Source organism: Salvia miltiorrhiza, chromosome 4 (assembly GCF_028751815.1).
Source record: "Salvia miltiorrhiza cultivar Shanhuang (shh) chromosome 4, IMPLAD_Smil_shh, whole genome shotgun sequence".
Taxonomy (NCBI): domain Eukaryota; kingdom Viridiplantae; phylum Streptophyta; class Magnoliopsida; order Lamiales; family Lamiaceae; genus Salvia; species Salvia miltiorrhiza.
This window is the reverse complement of record NC_080390.1, coordinates 56,262,725-56,283,753: the sequence shown is the minus strand read 5'-3', so window position 1 is coordinate 56,283,753 and position 21,029 is coordinate 56,262,725. Positions and strand designations below refer to the sequence as shown.

The window sequence follows — 21,029 nt, the reverse complement described above, 5'->3', positions numbered from 1 at the left end:
TATTTATATATTCGTGACTGCAAAATTAATGTGTACGTATATGTAAGTGGTATTTAATTTAAATCAAAATTGCATGTATCAATTAATATGTACAATTGGCAACGTCATGCAATGATGAAACCAGTTTCATGTGCATCTAAAATCTATATTGTTATTATTGCATTTGTAACACTTATCCACGGCACAGAAACATGTAACGAGAAAAATCCAAATTCTTCTTCCGTCAATAATTATAGTAATAATAAAGTTCGGCTTTTTTATGTTTATTAAAGGGAGAGATTAATAGTAAGTCGATAACGCCTCAAGATCGAACAAGCATCATATATTATATGAATATAAAAAGAAAGGCTATAATAATCGATTATGCCTAAAAAATTGGCATTTTGCGACGACATATCCCGTAAAATATTGTTAATGTTGTAGCAAATTTGCAACTGTATGAAACGACATGTTTAATTGCCAATCTCGGAGGATCCTTTAACTTAATCAAGAATTAATATTATCTTTTTATGAAATACAAAATTTTATGCAATAATCTTTTTCGAAAAAGGAAAAAAAAAAGGGCTCCGACAAGTGTAAATGTGTAATACACATTTCAAGAATAATGTGGCCAACCTCATGAGATCTAATTTCCTTTATTCACAATCGCTAGGTACGTAAACTTCAACAAAAATTAAATTAAATTATTGAATGTTTCAAATTAAAAGGGCTAAAAAAGAAATCGTTAGATGTCAAATATTGTCGTCTAGCACGGAATAAATAAACTAATCAATATATTCCATAGATAATTGCTTTCAAAATGAGGTCAATGTTTTTTACTTTATTTTTTTGAGCACCAACTGAGGTCAATTTCAAACAGTTGATTTGAAGCATACAAGCGGATGTGTATATAAAATGATAATGATGATCCCATTTATTGATAGACAATATCACATGGAACGCCACTTTACTTCATCTAAATAAATAAAGAAAACATAAATGATAAGATAATCAGGCAATAGTTTATTAAATTAATTATATTATTGTGTGATTACGACGTGGTTACAATTTCATGATGCAATCAATATGTGTTACGTTATGTTCCTACCAACAAAGAAGTGATATATATATATAAGAAAAAAAAATTAGAAGATCGTGGCCGCTTTGAACATTGTTGAGCCCCCACTAAGCTAGATCTTCAATTTTCTATAAAGAGAGGTTAATTAAATAAATAATTAGCATCGAAATTACAAAAGAATTAATTAGCCTCATCACCTAATTATCACTCGATCTCCATCATCAACTACCATACAACTCGAGCTTTCTTTTCTGTTTCATTTGATGTTGTTCAAATCACTTTTACTAACTACCTGTATGAAATATCAAATATCTCAACAATAACATTTAAACTAAATTTAATCATTTGATATTTCTTAATAAACAAATGATGATGAGAAAGGAAGGGGGCATTTAGGGCCCCCTCCACCACATTTCAAAATCAGTCACAGTCAATATAAACAAGGGCAAAAGATTCTGATTGGGGTTTCTTTTCTATGTGACCTTAAATTAAGCGAAAGAATCATGATGCCAAACTTAGTTCAAAAGTTGCTTTCTATAGCCATCCCCTAATAATACTATACTATATATTAATAATGCTGCCTATAACTGCTGCCTACTGTTAAGATTTAATGCTACCCTTAACTCCATACATTCGTAAAATAACCATAAACTATATATATATATATATATATATATATATAAGGATAGATTATTTAAAAGATATATATATACGAATTCTGATACTATATAAATTACGATTTTATATGCATGTATACATATATAATGAAAACCCTAGTTTTTGGGTGGAGTTGATCATGAATTAATCCTGCTAATTAATTAGACACCATTATTGATTAAGGTTACAATTTGTGGAGAAATCCATTACATGACAGTTACTAAAATAATGGATTCAGTGCAATAATTGATGTTATAAACGTATGTTGATGAGATTCTGCACAACCACTATTTATTCCATCACATCACATATTTAAGGGTTTAAGTGGATACTAAACAGGATTTTGTGCCTCTCTATAGTATTGTTTATTAAATTAAGTCAAAAATTCGACTTATTGTAATCTAGTTCACACTCCACTTTCTTCTTCAACAGGTATATACCCTTAATTAATTAGTCAAGCTCAACCCTCTCTCTCTCTCTCTCATGCCCACAGAGACAAGGAGGGGGTTACTTATGCAGCTGGTTAATTAGTACTAATAAAAAATTGATACTTTAGATAATTTATTTCCTATGTTAGGCTAAACACACCGTATTTACTAACTATTCTTTACTATATATGTTTGATACAACAAAGGGGACGAAGGGAAATGAAGGAATATAGCCAAATAAATTATGGAACTTAAGAGGAACATATTTTCAGATGATTTCTTAAAATTACACACACACACACACACACACGTATATATAGCGGTTGTTTATCCTATATACAAACTCTGCTTAAAGTATAAAATACAAATTATTACAATATAATGAATTATTCATTATGAAAAATGACGATTTCATTTTATTCTCATGATGATTACTACAATGTTAGGAGGGATATTTTCATTAGATGTGTACTTACAATTGAAAATTGATGGATTCATACCTTGCCTTAATTCATAATATCTAAAAATGGGTTCTTAAATTTATTGGTCAAAATTGATTTTTGATTTGTTCAAACCTCTGTGTGTGTGTCAATGTGCCTCGATCGATCAAAAAAAAGATGAGAGGCAGCCTGCCGGCACAATTGTTTGACTTTTGTTACTTAAAAATTGGCAATAAATTAAAATAGAACGTTCAATGTTTTTTCTATAGACTTGAATTGGAATAAGTTAAATGTGACTTCCTCTCGTATCGAGAAGGAATGTTTTGCACTTACTAGTTTGAATACGTATAAATATAATTACACTTAACGCCAATTAAGGTATTTTGAAGCCATCATACTTTGTATTTTTTCTTAATTGTTTTTCACTATATATTATTTGGTAAGCATGCTTTTAAGAAAATGATGACAATTTCATAGATTTGTATCTCTTAATCCATTTACCATCTCAAGTATTCCCTTATCCTAAAAATTTAGCAAGTCAAAATGTTACACATATAATTGGGAGCTGGTGGGATTGAATAATATAGTTGGTAGATCCACAGCCACTACAAGAAAATAACAATATTCAAATGGACCAAATCGTCGGTAAAAAAATTAAGAATTGAATTCGATGAAATTCCTGTGGAATTCAAAAAATTCCAACAGATTAAATAGTCGTCAAGATGTTTTCTTGGGGATGAGAATTAAATTTTTTTTTAAAAAAAGTATAAAAATAGAGAAACTTTATTTGTTGAACACACGCATAACAACAAAAAACACAAAGTGGTAAACCAAAAAAGGTTGACTTTTGGGCCTTTAGAAGTTTGAACACTAAGCCGATGATTGCGGCCTTTATTCCTACAAATAAGTTTAAAAATTTGCTTTTTCTATGAAAATGGTCTTTACTCTGCATCTGCTCAACACTCTCATCATCAACTATCAAAGTCAAAGTCAACAGCTTTTTGCTTCTTAGTTTTAGTCTTTGCATACACATTTGTTGCTTGAATACATTTTCTTCATCTCCAAAGCTCATTGCTTTTTGCTTTTGACATGTTCATCGATAATGCCTTAGTTACATGCATGCACATGAAAAGATGTGTATATATATATATATGTGTGTGTGTGTGTTTACCTAGTAATAATATGATTAATATTTTAAATTATACATATACACACTCACAGTATATATGAAGCTTAACAAAATGTAGTTTTTCAAATTAATCTATCCAAATTTCAAATTGAAATTTTAAAAATTCGACCACCACCAAGAAAGAATTCTAGTTTTCCCCAATGAGAATATGTTTTAGAGAGAAGTGTAATTTCTTAATTTTTCTTATTCTTATATATATGAAGGCTTAGAGTTGGGAATTTTATGGTTATCACTAGATAAATAATTAAAATATAAATATATAATTAAAAAAAATGATTGAGAAAGTAGAAAGCGTGAAGGACAAAAACAGAGGAGAGAAGAGTGTGGACAAATCAGCCTCGTTTTGCGTGTACGCCTCCCTTATATATTTATTGTTGCTGTTGCTGCAAATTCCAATAATTATATCCTTCACTTTCCTTTGTAAATAAATACATACACCTATTATATAATTATCTCAATGTTTTTCAATCATGCCTCTGCCTCTCCACTCGCCTTTTTTCATTTTTCTTTATTCTTATTCCTACTTTAGTGTTCCATTTTTCAACTTCACTATATCTTAATTATCACTTTTTAGTTTCAAGCCCACATATGAATGACAGCGTACATCTCGAATAATAAATCTCAATTTAATGACAGATCGATTTGTAACCAAATTCAGATAGACTATAATCCACAATTACTTTCTAGATTGATTTTCAAGATTTTAATTAAATTAATATGGAATCTATTTAAGTTCTTTCTTCAAATCCAACTCAATGAAACTGTGGGTGAATGTATGGGTGAGACGAGTCGAAGTTAGAGTGGAATGCGGATCGAGACAAATCAGTAATCCAACATATTAAAAAATCCCTATTTTCATCCTCGAACCCTAGCCTGATATTTGATCGCCCTATCGATGGTGGAGCATTTCGAGTAGTTCAAATTCCAGAAATCAAGAGCGAAGAGAGATATTTGATAAACATCAACCAAAATATCCATTCCATGATGAGTAAACTCAAAGATTACAATATTTATATCTGATAATGAAAACCTAATGGGCTAAGGGCTGGAGCATAATTAGACCAAGTTAGAGATTAAGCTGGGCGTATCATTCCTCAAGGTGAAGCCGTGAAAAATGGCGATGGGAGTACTGCAGATGATTCGGCCCACTAATTGTGAAAACAAAACAAAATAGTGCCAAAATAAAAACTGCCCGCCACCTACTTGATAAAAGCTCCGGCTGGAAATCAACTAAAAGCTTGATTAAGCTATGCCCACCATGTGATCGACAAAAGTCCCAGCCGAAAACCTGCTTCTTAAGATCATGATCCCTAACACTCTAAAGCTTTGGGCCACTCAAGACTATTCAGATGCAGGCGAAGAGAAAGTCATATTTAAGTTATGTATGATCTAAACAGGAGTTAAAATGTCAAGTGACAAACAAGTATGGTAGGTTTCCAACTTAGAGTCATCAACCTTTTTTAAAACAAAACTAGAATATGGAAAACATTTTAGAGTAAAATATTAGTTGCATAACTTAGCTAAACATTGGTGGCCTTGCACATTAAAGAAAAAAATGTGAACAAATTACATCCATTTGGTGCTATGAGGTAAAGAACATGATGCAACAACGGACCACTGTATTACCAACTTCCACCTCTCTTCTTCAATCCCCAAATACGACAGAAAAAACCTGAAAAGCAAGAAAACCAACAGTTAGTCTATAAAATATAGCAAGGAATAAAAAACATACAATCTACAATCAGATTCAATGAAGTTCATCCCACCATCAATATATCTTGCTCTACGTCTTCTATAATAATTTGGATCAAAGAGGAACTGAGATGGATTATCTGCATCCAAAAATTCACAGATATGTGCTGGCACTATTATTTTACAGCCAAGCCAGATAAGTTATGCTAGAAAAAAGAATGCAATGAAAGAAGAAAGGACTGACTACAGTCTTCTCCATTTTATGAGTCTCAAAATAATAGGATATCCAGGCTCAATGTAGGCTTGTTATGCTAGATATAGTTTAGTTATTTTTGTAAAATGAGAATTGCTTCCAAAGATAATGAGAAAATAAGTTAGGGTAAAGGATCTTAATTTTTAGGGAGCTTATGAGCTTTTAGAGCTTATTTTCAGAGCTTAGAAGCTCTTTAGGAGCTTATTTTGCTAAACACTATAAACTGTTTCAAAGAGCTTATAAGCTCAGCCAAACACCCTCTTAAGTGTGAGACTGCCTCTTCTAACACTTAAGCTAGAATTGGACCAAATCTAAGAGGCCTAGAATCCTAACTCTTTGTTTCTATTTAGCGGTACCCTTTCTGCATTGAACTCCATCAATCTTTACTACCCAGTTTTAATTTGTATAAACAGTCCCTACTTAATGAAAACCTCAATGTAACTTGAAAAAAAAATGAAAACCTCAATGTCATTGATAAATATAATGTTTCATGGACCAAATGGTTTCTTTCATGACAGAAAAACTGGAGGGATATAATATGAGAATCTTAAACTGGAACCAAGGTTCCTGAGAGCCCATACAATGTACAAAGCACTAACATATATTTTTAACAAGTATAAGAAGAAAATATGTGTTATACATAGGTAGTTTAATGTCCAATAACTTAATAAAAATTACTAATCTCTTAAAACTTGTGTTGTAAAAATGTTCAACGCTAGAAAGTAAGTTTCCACGATGTAACTAAATCCAGAAATCCATTATCAAAAGCCAAGCCTTTTCCCAGAGAGAAACATTGCACCAATTATTAAACAAAAAGTACAACAACTATAAACTAGCTTCCAAGACCTCAGTTCAATGAATTAAATCAACGCTAGAATCACAATATATTTTGGCAGAAATCATGAGAGATGTACCAAAATAAATCAGTCGGACTGAAAAGAAGTTGACTCCAGGAGCCATAAGATCTTCCTCGTCTGCCACGATCATCTGATTCACTGTTCATAGCCATGAAAAGCAGAAAGTGGAATGAGAAAATAAGTCATAAATGTTGCATAAGCAAGCGGGTAATATTCAGAAACTTAGCAATACACATGCATAGATTAAGACATATACCGACTACTGGAGGCTATAGCGATAATTGTAGTATAAACAATGACAATGGATGCAATCAAAGCCGTTCCAAAGGAAACCCTCACTACATACTCAGCTGCCATCTGCCACCCAAAATTGCAATCCAATCAAAACATATCCCCACGAACCAGAACCCTTTTCCAGCAAAGGTTCGAATTTGATCTTAAGCGACTTGGCAGCGAGCTTAGACCGATAATCCTTGGGGAAAGCATACAACAAAACATCTCCCTCATCCGCCACCTAAAACAAAATAACTAATGATAAAAAATCTTCCGAATTAGAAACATCCCATCCCATCCCAACCTAGAATCCACAAACAAGGTCGCGGAAAAAGAAAAAATTACCTCTAAGAATCCATCAGTGTCGGCAGCAAGAGCTCGCTGAGCTTCATTCAACCTCCGCCATATCCTAAAACTGCAACAGTTAAGTAGTCGTGGAACTATGATCTGCATTATAGTTGGAATAATATCATAAATAGATTCAATGCAGTTCCAGGTGTTGGACAAGAAAATTCAGACAATCAAGAAGTGCAACTTAGCAACACATACCTTTTAACATGAGGGAAATGTATGCTTCTAAATCGAGGAGCAATATTGTTCATGGCTTAGACTATGGCTTCTAAAAAGTAAAAACTGAATGTGGAGATTTCTTGGCATCAACTGAAAGAAGCTTTAGATTTGGAAAGGCCATTCATCAACGCATTGTACGTTGCAATATCAGGTATGAAGCCTGTATCAAACATCTCATTCACAAGAGCTTCCCCCTCCTTTCTTCTCCCTTCTCTCGCGTAACCTGAAATCAAAATCCTGTACACCATACCATCTAGATGCAAACCCTTCTTGGAAGCTAGCAGCCTCAGCTTATTTGCTTCCAACGTGCCTCCCATGTTGCACATATCTTCCAGGAGACAACTAAATGTCACACTATCTGGTAACATGCCTTCATTCAGCATTTTTCTCATTAGACCAACCGACTTCTCAGTCCCTCCAGTTCCACGTAAACTTTCAACCAACGCCGTGCAAGCTATCAAGCTCGGTGCATAACCATTGCCCCACAACTCATTCACCAATTCAAACGCCTGCTCCATGTTCCCATTGTTACAAAGTATCTCAACCAACACAAAATAATCAAACCCCTTTGGCAAAACTCCTTTCCTCAAAAAGGTAATCATCAAATCAACTGCTTTGATCACCTTCCCTCTTCTACCGAGTCCATCAACCAGGATCTCACACGTTACACACGAGAACTCACACCCCAGCTCAGTCATCTCACGAGCCATTCCAACCGCCTGCTCCACCCTCCCGTCCCGGAAGAAACCCTTGATCAGCGTGTTAAAACTCACCACATTTGGAAGACAACCTTTTTCCTTCATCTCCCTAAACACCTCCAACGCTAAACCAAACTTATTATTCCTACAATACCCACTAATCAAGATATTAAAAGTGACTGCATCTGGATTTACCCTATTCCTAAGCATTGTTCCATAGAAGTCCAATGCTCTGTCCAATTTCCCGAGCTTAACAAAACCATGGATCACAATATTATACAATGAAACATTCGGTTTCCCGTCGATTAATCGTTTCATTATATCAAACGCGTGGAGTGCATCATCAAATCTACCTGCCCTACAAAATGAACTAATCGAAACGCTGAACATAGGCTCAATTCTAGGGCAAGAGAATATACCGTCGGAGCAGGGGCAGGGGTTGGAGGATATGAAGTCGAGGAGCGAGGAGAGAGAGTCGAGACGGTCGGTGGATGCGAGGGTGCGCACCATGTACTCCAGCGTGAAGTGATCATGGCGGAACGAGTCGAGCGTGGCGGCGTAGCGGAAGAGGTGGAAGTCGAGGTGGCTGAGCGTAGGGTGGTGGCGGAGGCGGGATTTTAAGAAGTGGAGGAGGTCTTGCGGTGTGATGGCGTTTTCTGAGGGAGGATTGGAGGAAGGCGGTGAGGCGGGTTAATTGGGTCTGGGAGATAGACGGTGAGAGGTCAGGGTGTTGCAGTGGTGTCGGGGTTTGGTGAATCTTTTTAGGGCTGTGTTTCTCGACATGCCGCCGCGTGTGCTGGTTGCTCCGTTGCTTCAAACTCTTCCACATGCAGCCGGTTGGTCGGTGTGTCGAAAGAGGCGGAGGTCAGCGGCGGAGCCAAGGTGGTTCTGTTCGAAAAAATGAAAATGGGGGTAAAGATTTCAGTTTCGACTATTAAAAAATGAAAAGCAATTAAACATTGACATGCATATCCATGATTAAATGTTGCAGTGACGACCACCTACTTCACTATTACTTGGAAAATATAATTTGCGTTTATTTCTTGCAATAATCTTCAAAAAATCAAAGCTGTTGATTTTGTGTTGAGTGGCTTGAAATCGATTAAAAAATTCCTAGTTAGATTTCAACGTCAAAATTTTATCATCCCCGGATGATTGATGACATTAATAATGTTAAATTTATATGAAAAGAAATAACATACAGTTTAAACTTTAAAGGTGGATCAACATTAACATACTTCATCATCTGCAACATGTGCTACAAAGCAGAACATGTAATGATTCATACATTAAGTTGAGAAAATGCAGGAATCTTCGCATTACAACAACACAAGTCAACATATTCAATCATATGCTCGGATAAAGTTTAACTATTTGTAAGCCACGAAACAAGGCCACACCAAATATTTTCAAGACCAACAAAAAGGACCCCAAGCTTCATTGACTCAATACTGCTACCGCGTAACGACTCAACCGGCCAAGAAACAGGGGAGACTCGAGCTGTAATCTAGACGAGAAGCCGGAGAACTGCCGCTGCATCGACAACTTTCATGACTCTGAGGTTGTAGCAACGGCTTGCCGCAGTCTACGTTGGTGTACGTCCCAGTTATACACACGAGCAATTGTGACCTGATCAATGGCACTGACATAGGTAAATACCATACGCAAACTAAAAATACATGATACGAACCAACGAACAGATAAAAGCACAGGATATGTAATATAACTACCGTGCGTATGCCAATGCAACCAATTAGACATTGATATGCATATATCTATGATTAAATGTGGCAACTGCAGCAAGTATGTCATAGACGACGACCTAGTCGACTATTACTTGGTGTGTTAAGAGTAGTTTCCACTCTAAATTTTGCCCAAAAAAGTCGTTTGGAATATTTTCCTAAGATTACCTGAGTAATTGTCACTTGATCCCTTAAGAATTGCAGATCAGCTACAAGAACTTCTAAACTTGCTTTTGCATTTTCCAAATTCTTTTGAAGCAGGACGGTTGCCTGCAAGATATCGTGCTCAAGATCTCACGCATAGAGGGTAGTAACTGAAACGAAATCTGACTTGAAGATATATCTTCAAACAGGTCATACCTCTTCACAAGAATAATCCAGCATCACATTCGCTCCAAGCCATAGACAGACAGATTCGGCCTCCTCAATACGAGCCCGGGAGTAGATTCCTTCAGAGACTTCAAAGTCAGCAATAAGTTCCTGCAACCATTATCAAGCCAATTAGGACAGACAGCTCAATACTTCGATCATACATTACAGAACCAGTATACAAACTTTAGGCAGGAAGTTTATTAGGGTCCATATCTCACAAAGCTTGTGGCAAGAATTTAGTATACATTTGTAAAAGAACCACCATCTTACAAGACAAAATTCATAAGGTGTAGAAATTAAAGTAACACAGTTGAAAGTTCGAGAACAAACCTCACCAGTGCCCTTCTTTGATTGCAAAGTGGCAACAACGTCTAAGCACTTCTCAATGTCGGGGATTTTTGCCTGTTATTTTATCATATGGAAACGATGGTCAAACTTGGCAGAAGGATGTTATGAGCAGAAAATCAACAAATTATTATTGATCCTGGCAGATTTTGTCCTTACTTCAGTTTCAGGATATATGCAAATAAAATACGTTCTTGAAGAAGCAAGCTTAGCAGCTCGCCGACAGAGTTCTTACTCGTGCAATTAGACTGGTAAGCATCATATATTTATAAAGAGCATGATATCAGAATAGGAGCTAACTATCTAGATTACACATAATATCAGTAGAATAGGAGCTAACTATCTAGATTACACATAATATCAGCAGACAACTGGATTGAAAAGAAATAGCACATTCCTGATTAAATCATGATTCATGACAGCAAAAACGATACTCATTATGCATGTCGGATAAATAGGAAGTGAGTTATGTTCAATCCATAAAAACTACAAACCATTCGAGTTCCTTAGAAACTATGAATAAGGGGCAACCTCCAATTACCCACATCAAGTAAAAATGAGAAGTAAACAACAAAATGGGAATACCTGAAGATCCCTCTGCTGTGCAAGAAGTTTCATCTCCACCACTCTGTATTGCTGAAGTCTGCCGACATAATGAATGTCGATTCAATTAGAACAGCACACAAACAAGAACTCGCAGTAATGGAAAATCTAACTGAATCGACAACAATATCAACTTCATAGGAAGGTCGTTGTAGATACGAATACAAACCCTTTTGAGAAACATATGCTCCTACACACTTGTATCTACACTACACCACTATGATAATTGAGAAGCGTCAAAAAAAGTTAACATCTTTCAAACCACATATACATAGCAAGGCCAGAGAAATGCAGAAAAGCATCAATGTTCAAAAAATTCAATTGGGGTAAACCCATACTTGATCAAATTCAAACGTCATAAAATTTAAACTAGAAATAGACAACAGAGCCAAAACCCAGATATTTCTAATAAAAGAGACTAACTAAATTTTCTAGTACTACATTCATCAACGTTCGAACTACTTCCTTTAGCAGCTTTATGCAGCGGTTGCCTTCAAATTTTACATAATCTGAAAGCTTCTAATAGCTCAGCATCCCCCATATTGTTCAAAATAGACAAATTATTTATGAGAAATTTCACAATTTTCCTCCCAATTTCAGAAAAACGAACAATCAAAATCATTAACAGATTTTTCTTAAAAAAAAATGGAGCTCGTCGCACACTAATAAATACGTATAACAATTATCACACTCCATAACAAATTTTAAAAAAGAAAGAAACAAATTTTCCGAGCTGCGGCAGCCGCAATATGCACTAAACTCGATACATAAACCTAAGTAAATGTTTTGGTAAAAACCTCTCTTGCAAAAATGCGAGGGCGGAATTGACGTCTAGATTCAATTGAGACAGATAAGTTTGCACATCTTCAACAAACGCCGCCGCCGGTATCCCTCGTCTCTCCGCCAAGCTCGCCGACGTTGACATCTCCTCCGCCAATAGATACAGTGAGATGTATGCGTGTGAGAGAAAAGAGAGAGATGAGTCGTTACAAGCTCAAAGAAGTCCTGAATTGGGCCGTTGAGGCTAATAAATAGCCCAATTGATTAAATTTCTCGGCAAATATTTTCATATCTTATTTATATTTGGGCTTTATAAATTTTGGGCCCAACTCTGATTATAGCAACTGGCCCATGATTTGGAAATCCTTATTTTCTTTTTCTTTTTGCTTAAAATCAGCAATAAATACTATTACGAGTTTCTTGGTATTGATTAGTACACTTAATTTGTGTTTGTTGTGTAAATTCCCTAACAGAGAAGTTAAATAAAATCAAATCAAACCAAAAAATAAACTTGGGGTTGCGTGATTAAGGATTATATGTCATTCATATTGACAAGCAATTATACTTTGTTTAAATTTAAACCGGAACTATTAATTAATGTGTTAGGAATCTCTTTGTTAAATTTGGATATCTTATGCTTTTTCATCATTGTGTTTGTTAAGCTAATAGCTGTCCAATCGCATTGCTTAGTGATTAAGACTGTGTTTGGAGCACATATGTGTCTATTTAATTGATGCTTACACCTTTAAACTTTTAAATTATCCTTTACTTGAATGAATAAATAAATAAACTAGAGAACTTAAGAGATTATGGGTATTCTCAACAATAAAGATTCTACTATAATTTCTCAACACATGTCACAAATTTTACCAAAAAGGTAGTTGGACAAGATAATTCAACGATAATATTAATATAGGTCGAGGAATCATATAGAAAAAAATAGAAAACAATTAGATAGTCTCACAAAAAGAATAGATGATTTAAACATAGGGATTTTATATGTTTAGGGGGCATCAAACTTAGGTCACCTATGAACTATATGAAGACTAATCACTACTTTTTTATAACTCTCTTGCGGAACTAAATAATCACACGATACATCAAGTCCAAATTTAAAATATTCTAACGTCCTCTTTATGTAATTCATAAATTACTACACAAATATTATAATTTATCAAACGCTCAAACAGTGACCACAGATAATTCAAACTATTATTATTATTATTATTATTATTATTATTATTATTATTATTATTATTATTATTGATGGGTGGGACACTGATTCCTGAGCTAACCCTCAATGCTGCAGTTATTTGAGACAAGATTACATCCCTGTCTTATCATATGTTGTTCCATCTTAATCAGAGGTAATTACTGATTAAGAAATCTAATCACCTAACTCTCAAGCAAATATTAAATTATATGTTGTTCAAGGGTTAATAAGTTCAATAATTTTCTATGAAAGATGTCCATTTAGTAATACTATAAGAAACTAGAATTGTAAACCGGAATTAATATACTAGTTGATTAACTAACTATATAATTTGAATAAAACACAATGATCACAAACTGAATGATGGCTTTGCTTGGCCAAACCAAGCACCCATTTAATCATCACAACAAATCCTTTAAAGCTAAGTACTAGTTAGTCATGCTTTAAGTTAATAAAATAAGTTGTGCAACATGCTATTATGCTAAAGTTTCGTTTTTGAAATTTATCAAGACTTCTTCGCTTGCAACATTTCTAAGAAACTGAACATATGTGTAATTAGATATTAATAAAAGAATTAATGGGGTTTTTATATAATTTATAAATTTGATGTCACGATAACAAATTGTAAGGTGTTAGTACTAAACAAATATTAAATAGAGAAAAGAAAAATGCTGATGTGGGTTAAATGTGATCAGTGGCACATAACGCATCCAAAGTTCTTTAATTGAAAGTTACACTTTTCAAATATCAAGAGATTCAATGAAAGTTCATAGACATAAAACCATTTACTATTTTCTACATAAAATAAAGTAATCCCTGTTTATGCAAAACAAAATTATCCCCTTTATTTTTTAATTTTATTTTTTAAACCTCTTCTCCAACGTTATGGATTTTTTATTTAATCGCACATGCTTCCCACTATTGATTAGATGCTCCATGGAACCCACATTTCCTTTCTGATACGTTTCGTCTAAGTTTCTGGTTCTATAAATTAAATCATTTCTCTAAAATTGCCAAAAGTTAATTCAAATCAATTAATTTTTATTAATTTGGGACCCATTTTATGGTAAGTCCGGCCCATGTGCTTCAATACTTTTTTGATTGAGCTAAACCACTATTTGTGGATTCCAATTAGGTATAATCACTCGAATTAGATGTGATGATTGAGCTAATTAGTGAAGATGCTCTAAACGGGATTTTCTTAATTAGACGGGATTAGTCATTGTCTTTTTCTTAACTTTTGTGATCAACAAGCTTTGGGCTGTAGGCTTTTAACATTAACGTGCAACCTAACAAATTTGGAATTCTATTTATAAGTTCTTATTATTTTCGTTTGATATAAACTTATATATACTCTTATAATCTTAGTCGAAATTGTTGCATTAATGGTCTGAAATTTCATAGTCTATTAGTATAAACTAAATAAAAGTTCACATTTTCTTGAATTTATATAAATCACAAGCCAAATCATAAATTCCTTTCCATGTGAGAAAATGTTTGTCTATATGCATCGTCTTACTCATCAATTTTGATGTAGTTTCTGGAACATTTGTATACTATGTTCATCATTCGTTGTTATTATTATTATTATTATAATTTTGATAAACTACATAAGTAAATAAAAAAATTCTAAAAATTGCGTGGCAGAGGATTCGAATTCAGGTCTTGGACATTAACCTAGCTCCTGCCCCAGATCTTGTTCACCCTTCGTTATTATTTGAAGTTTGCTTTGTCTTTTGTCTTTTTTATTTTTATTTTTTTGTGACTAACTAGACAAATCTATAGCAACATCTACTTATCTGAAATAGGCGGCCAATGATAATCTTGTAAACATTAACATGTGGCATTGAAGGTTGTGACACAAATACCATTGAAGCCTAAGGACTTTACATAAATAGCGACTGATGATGAGGTAGCTTTTAGTTCCCATTCAACATTCTTTTAAACTATACCACTAATTAACACCAAATACAATATTTCAAAAAAAAAAAATTTACTTTCACCGTGACACAGAAAAAAGATGGGAAGGCCCAACTCCCATAACATTCAAAAAGATTAGTCATATTCATTGCTCCACATGTTACACTTTGTGCACTGACAATTGAATTTCCCCATCCACTCCCAAAACGACATACTCAGATATTCCATTTTTCTTCAATAGGGACCAACCAACTTGATTGCTACCTCTAATTTCATCTGTTTTTTTCTCACATGTCCATTCACTTCCTAATCCAACTCACTACAACAAAATGCAATACACACATCAATAAATAATACAAGAAATATTATTGGTTTTTTCACGATAAATAGAAAATGTCACGTACCACAGCTTAGCTTAGTGGTCGTAACGTATTATCCCGATCGATAAATAAATTTCCGAAGATGAAAAACCACCACATGCGAATGCGACCTCCCTTTAATCGAAACAAGATTCGAAGCTCAATAATGCCGGAGGGACCCCTTTGCAATATTATAAAGTTGCCACCACGTGAATAAAGAAGATCGTGACCTCCATTCCTTGCACTAACCCACATTATTAATTCATTCTAATTATCTCCACTTCCATAAATTTATAATATAGTCCTTTCCAGAAATATGTAATTCACATCAGAATATTCATTGGGGTGGAGAATGTATGATGAATTATAACACTTCAAAAAAATTATTTATATAATAAACAAAGCATATTAGCTGCTTGACTGATCACCGCCGTCGCCTTCAGCCGCCGCGGAACTTGAAGAGCCGGAAACAGAGAGCAGCTCGGCTAAGGCACTCATGGCTCTCACCTGCAATCACAAGATAAATAAATTATTTCTACCAATTCTTAACTAATTAATCAGAGGAAGAAGAATGTTGCATGTCTGCGACTATGCGGAGATCGTCATATTCTATAGTAAACCTATAATGTCAAATTAATCGCACAAATAATAAGGGGAAGTGATAAATTATTCACAGAAATAATTAAACAGAAATTAATTAAATATACCTGCATTTCAAGTGCGGCGATATAATCAGTGGCTTCCTCCAAAACAACCGGCGTCGGCTGTTTCCGGCAACCGGGGACTAACCGGCCTAGAACGCGCACCTTGCGCTGGAAAGCCGGTAAGGACTTCGGCTTGAGGCGCAGAATCTTCACCTTCGATCTCTTCTGTGACCGGCTGGTTCCGGTGGAGATCGCCGTCATCACCTTGCTCTGCCGCTTTACGATGTTATTCCTCTTCATGAACTTCAGCTTGAGCCGGTTGGTGAGGATCGCTCGGCTCCATCTCGTCCGCCCCTTCGCCGTGGTGGCTAGGACTCTATCGGCGGCTTCGTGCACTCGCTTCGGCGCCGGCGAGCTGTCGCCGAGCCGGACTTGGCGCAGCGCCTGGAGAAGCTTCGACGAGTAGATTTGCTGCCGCGCGTCCGATTTCCATTCGATTGGTGAGTTTTGGTGGTGATCGGTGCTACCGAGATTTTCTGCTAGAGCGTGGCTTTGGATTTTCTTCTTCTTCCGTCTCCTCGTCGACGATCTATCGGAATTTACAGCTGGATTCGCTGACAGGAGCGATGATGACATCTTACTATCTGCTGCTTTTTGATGAATCGAACGAATTTGATTTTCAGATTTTGTGGTTGCAGATTCAATTGAACGGATAAAAAGATGGAGTCAGATTCAGGAGTACTGCCTGCCAGATTCAAAGAGGTATCGGGAAAAGTGAAAGGAAATCAGTGCTCTCATATTGATAAAAAAACAAAAAATTTATCATCTCATAATCAAATTGATGAGAGAGAGAATCAGAAGAAACAGAGTAAATTAACATACAAACAATTCTTATCACAGCTGTTTTCATAATCATAATTGATGCTAGTGTGTGTTCTATTACTAAATCTTCAAAGCAATATCAAAATCAATAGAAACGGAGAGGCGTATAATCATCAGTACCGGAAAAAAAGAGTGGAGAAACCGTTGCTCCTCCTAAGCTCTGATCAAATCGAGGGTAAATCCAGAGACAAATTCATGCAAATTCAATCCGCGTTGTGTGTTGAGAATAGATTTTGGGATTGGGGTTTGGTTTGTTAGTGGAGAAGAAATGGTGGAGTGTGAGAGGTGGAGGATTTATAGGGAACCACGAGGAGGCTCATTGCACGCCCATGCTCCTTAAATTATTATTTTTTTTTTCTAAATTAAAAGAAAAATAGATAAATAAAATAGCTAACGTAACTATTTTTTTTCTTTTCTTTTTCAAGTTTTCATGTTGATTTATCTTTTAGAATCGTCTAATAATAATAAATAGATGGTCGTAGATTAATTCCATCGAATATTAGAGATAAACACTCAAACAGCGATTGAATAAACTAATTACTTTTAAAACATTAGAGCATTTTTATTTTATAAATATTATATATACGCAGGCATGAAATGGTCCGTTATATTTTGCACCACGACATTTGACATTTGGCGGTTGGAAATCCACCGCTCTAAATTAGTATATACTCATATTGTTATCCTTAAATATAAAAATAATTTCGACACAAAATACATACAAAACAGTTCACATATATGTTTCTTACGTATGTTTTCGTTGAAGTTCTTGCAGGAGGATAAATTAAAAAAAAATAAAAAAAAATAAACGTTAGAAACAAGAAAAAACAAACTGCGCAAGATAACCTTGCGTTTTTGTATTTGATCATTTCAATTATGAGAAAATAATAAATCCAAACTCCTACAACCGTTTCATAACGAAGTGCCAAAACACTTTTCTTGGGGTGGGACTTCTACTTTTTCTTTTTCTTTTAAACATATCACTCTATTCCCTAGCTATCTCATTTTTTTTTATGAATGAAATCATAATTTCATATTTATTGTTAACTTTGTATTATCTATTTCCTTTGAAGAAGCTCGATAGTGATGTGCGTGTATTGATCTAGTGGTAGGATGTTAATGCTCAAAACCTAAGTTCTTGGGTTCAGCTCGATATCACATACAAATTTTAGTACTTAAGCACAAAAACCCATCCATCCAAATCCTATATTATTTTGTCTCATCTTAATTTCCATTTTTCTCTTTATCGAATATCAATTACGTACTATAAATCATCTCAAAGAATTTGCTCTTTGCATTATCTCAAAAAGTTATAGAAAAAAGGAGAGAAAAAAAAAAGCCATGTTTTGTGGTTGAAGGTTAGGTCTTGGGAGTTGTGACTTTAATTAAATTAATTCTAATGCTTCTAATTTTGAATTTAGATTTAGTTGAACCGTAGAAAATGATTATTGCACTAAAACTCTAGAATAAGTAGGGTTTGTTGATAAAAAATTACTACTATACATATACAATTAACAAGAAAAAGTGAATAAGTTTAGTACGAATACGAAAAATTAAATATATATTTATACGATATGAAATGATTTGTAACTTGTGTGATATAATTGGGACACAAGAAATGTTTGGTTTCCAAAGAAAATCGATTGGTTCCCCACCCCACCCTCTTCACAAGTTCTTGTGTTGTTCCGTGCAATGATTAATTCAATTGTTGACATTATTTTTACAAAAAATCTAAAGCGAGGAATATTAATTGAAATAAAATATAATGAAACTTGTGATGGTGGCGTTTCCACCTTTAATTGTCTGCTTTATTTGTTGGTTGTATCGTGCGAGAAATTCAAATAAAAAGTATAAAATAGACCAGAAATTTGGGTAAACACTATTCACTTACCCGAATTTAGGTAACTTTTGGAACAATTTGAGTTGAAATTTTAACCAAAAGTGAGTATTTAGATAAACATTTGAGCATTTAGTTGTCTTTCACGTATGGAACAAGTTGATAAAATATAAAGTGAATACGGTCGTGTGTAAGAATTTCTAAACTTATATTGACTCTATATATAATCCCTAATAGTAGATTATATATATAAAAAAACATCGTAACGTGCAGATTATTTATTTGATTATATAATAAATACTTCTTATAATTCTAAAAAAACATCGTAACATGAAAAACATGAACCAAATTAAACGATTTATCTATGTGAGTATTATCATGAAAAAAGAAATATTATCGTATGGAAGTATTATTGAATATATATAAAACACTATCTAAAAAGTGTATATATATATAGGGGGCGGTTATTCAATAAACCACCCTTATTTTAAGAATTACGAACCAGCAAAAATGCATGAATTTTATGTATAACACGCATGAATAAACTGTATAAAGGCATGAATTGCGAAAAATAATTTTTTGCTACCTTTGGGATTCGAACTCAGGACCATGAATTTATCCAACAAGGTGATGAATCAACCGTAGATCTTGATGATCTAAGGGCTGAAAATGGTTCCTAATTTATATTTTAAGAAGCGTTCTTATTTTAGCCTTCCCATATATATATATATATATATATATATATATATAGGGTTGAGATCTATGGAGAAGGCCCTTAGAGTAGAGAATAAAGAACATATCTTAACCATTGATTTATAGGAAATCAACGGACTAGATTTCAAATTCAGATCCATTCAATTAAAATAAAAAATCAACCAAATATCCAAAAAATCATAATACTTCACGTTGAGGGGCAAGAATGGGATAGGATTTTGATTGGATAACCATCCTAAATTATCTCGACGGTAATTAAGGAATTTATCCACAAACCTTCCATCATCACACCAATGTCTCTAACCCTAGGTATACAGCCGCATAGACCCTACCCCCCATCCACAGAGCAGCGGCGATTCCACTCCATAATTAAGCTTCGAAGACTGATTGATTCCTGTGGTTTCCGGCGACGATCCGTTAAAGAGGGTTAGTTGTTACATTATTTTGCTGCTTGTTTATTTTATATTTCGGATAGTGAAGATTGTGTAAGCGATCTGAAATTCCATCTTTCTGAAAATGGCGACTCATTTTTGTAGATGAAGAGTTCCTCCGATGAAGGTCTCGGCCCCGTTCCGGCGCGTTGGAAGGGGAAATACACGAATTTTCCTGATTTCCTGTCAACTTTGTGCAATATGAAGATTATTGGAGTGGGAGCGTATTATTTAGAGTACGAAGCTTCTCGAGGCGTTACGACTAAGGAATCAAAGGAATTGAAGTCTTCGAGGGATAAGAAAGGCCACTGCACGCACACAACGTTGGTCACTACCAGAGCGGCCTGCTCAGATATGCGAAGTGTGAAGCCAGAGCCTGTTGTTTGCGAAATGAATTTTGATATGGGGTCTTGATGATTCCGTGACTACAATTCTTTGTTTAGAATTACTTGTATTTGGTATGTTTTTCTAGTTCCACGATGCTTGCTTTGTTAAACTCTTGAAACTTTGGTATCTTAATTTATTTACTAGTTATGCTACTGCAACTCTTAATGTTGTGTATTATCAAACATGTTTTTTATGAATGTAATCCATAATTATTATGAGCCCAGAAAGATAAACAGAGGCAAGGTAGATGGATTTTCAAATTGGATTTTTTGTATTTTGGAATTTTGAAATTTCGTATCAATATTTTGGCTATTAATATTGCTTGTATGTTATAGATTTTGATTCATGAGATGTTAATACAACACTATTTGCGTATTGAATACATCTTAAAATTGTGATTACTAGTTACATATTATGTTGATGAATAATATTACTTTATTCAGTATAATATATTCGTTATTCACATAAATATGCTCTTTATTCAGTACATCTTCAATAATATTCGATTACAATATAATCATGAATAATCCTACTTTATTCAGCAAATTATTTTCCTTATTCGCATAAATATGATTTTTATTCAGTACATCTTGAACAATATTCGAATACGGTATATTCATGAATAATCCTACTTTATTCAACAAAATATTTTCCTTATTCACAATCTATGAGTAACAGTTACGTTA

General features: G+C 34.2%; 3 protein-coding genes and 1 long non-coding RNA gene across 4 annotated transcripts; 1 reads left to right on the top strand and 3 right to left on the bottom strand.

Annotated features, from left to right (window-relative positions):
* Positions 1-5,138: 5,138 nt before the first annotated feature.
* On the bottom strand, positions 5,139-9,094 carry LOC131021039 (pentatricopeptide repeat-containing protein At2g36240-like). Its single transcript, XM_057950118.1, is given in 7 exon segments — positions 5,139-5,443; positions 5,538-5,603; positions 6,631-6,711; positions 6,830-7,087; positions 7,192-7,293; positions 7,396-8,766; positions 8,768-9,094. Coding segments are annotated over 2 exon segments (1,440 nt in total). The 5' UTR covers positions 8,944-9,094; the 3' UTR covers positions 5,139-5,443; positions 5,538-5,603; positions 6,631-6,711; positions 6,830-7,087; positions 7,192-7,293; positions 7,396-7,502.
* Positions 9,095-9,382: 288 nt separating this feature from the next.
* On the bottom strand, positions 9,383-12,182 carry LOC131021041 (prefoldin subunit 3). Its single transcript, XM_057950120.1, has 6 exons — positions 11,974-12,182; positions 11,159-11,216; positions 10,559-10,630; positions 10,217-10,336; positions 10,025-10,126; positions 9,383-9,743 (listed from the first exon to the last, which is right to left on the bottom strand). Exons 1-6 carry the CDS (start codon positions 12,099-12,101, stop codon positions 9,663-9,665), a joined length of 561 nt encoding a protein of 186 aa, XP_057806103.1. The 5' UTR covers positions 12,102-12,182; the 3' UTR covers positions 9,383-9,662.
* A 3,032-nt stretch (positions 12,183-15,214) lies between these two features.
* On the bottom strand, positions 15,215-17,447 carry LOC131021040 (transcription factor bHLH148). Its single transcript, XM_057950119.1, has 3 exons — positions 17,095-17,447; positions 16,156-16,837; positions 15,215-15,955 (listed from the first exon to the last, which is right to left on the bottom strand). Exons 2-3 carry the CDS (start codon positions 16,726-16,728, stop codon positions 15,857-15,859), a joined length of 672 nt encoding a protein of 223 aa, XP_057806102.1. The 5' UTR covers positions 16,729-16,837; positions 17,095-17,447; the 3' UTR covers positions 15,215-15,856.
* A 2,140-nt stretch (positions 17,448-19,587) lies between these two features.
* LOC131021037 (uncharacterized) lies at positions 19,588-20,495 on the top strand. Its single transcript, XR_009100828.1, has 2 exons — positions 19,588-19,951; positions 20,062-20,495. It is a non-coding gene; the product is annotated as an uncharacterized LOC131021037 (long non-coding RNA).
* The last annotated feature ends 534 nt before the right edge of the window (positions 20,496-21,029 follow it).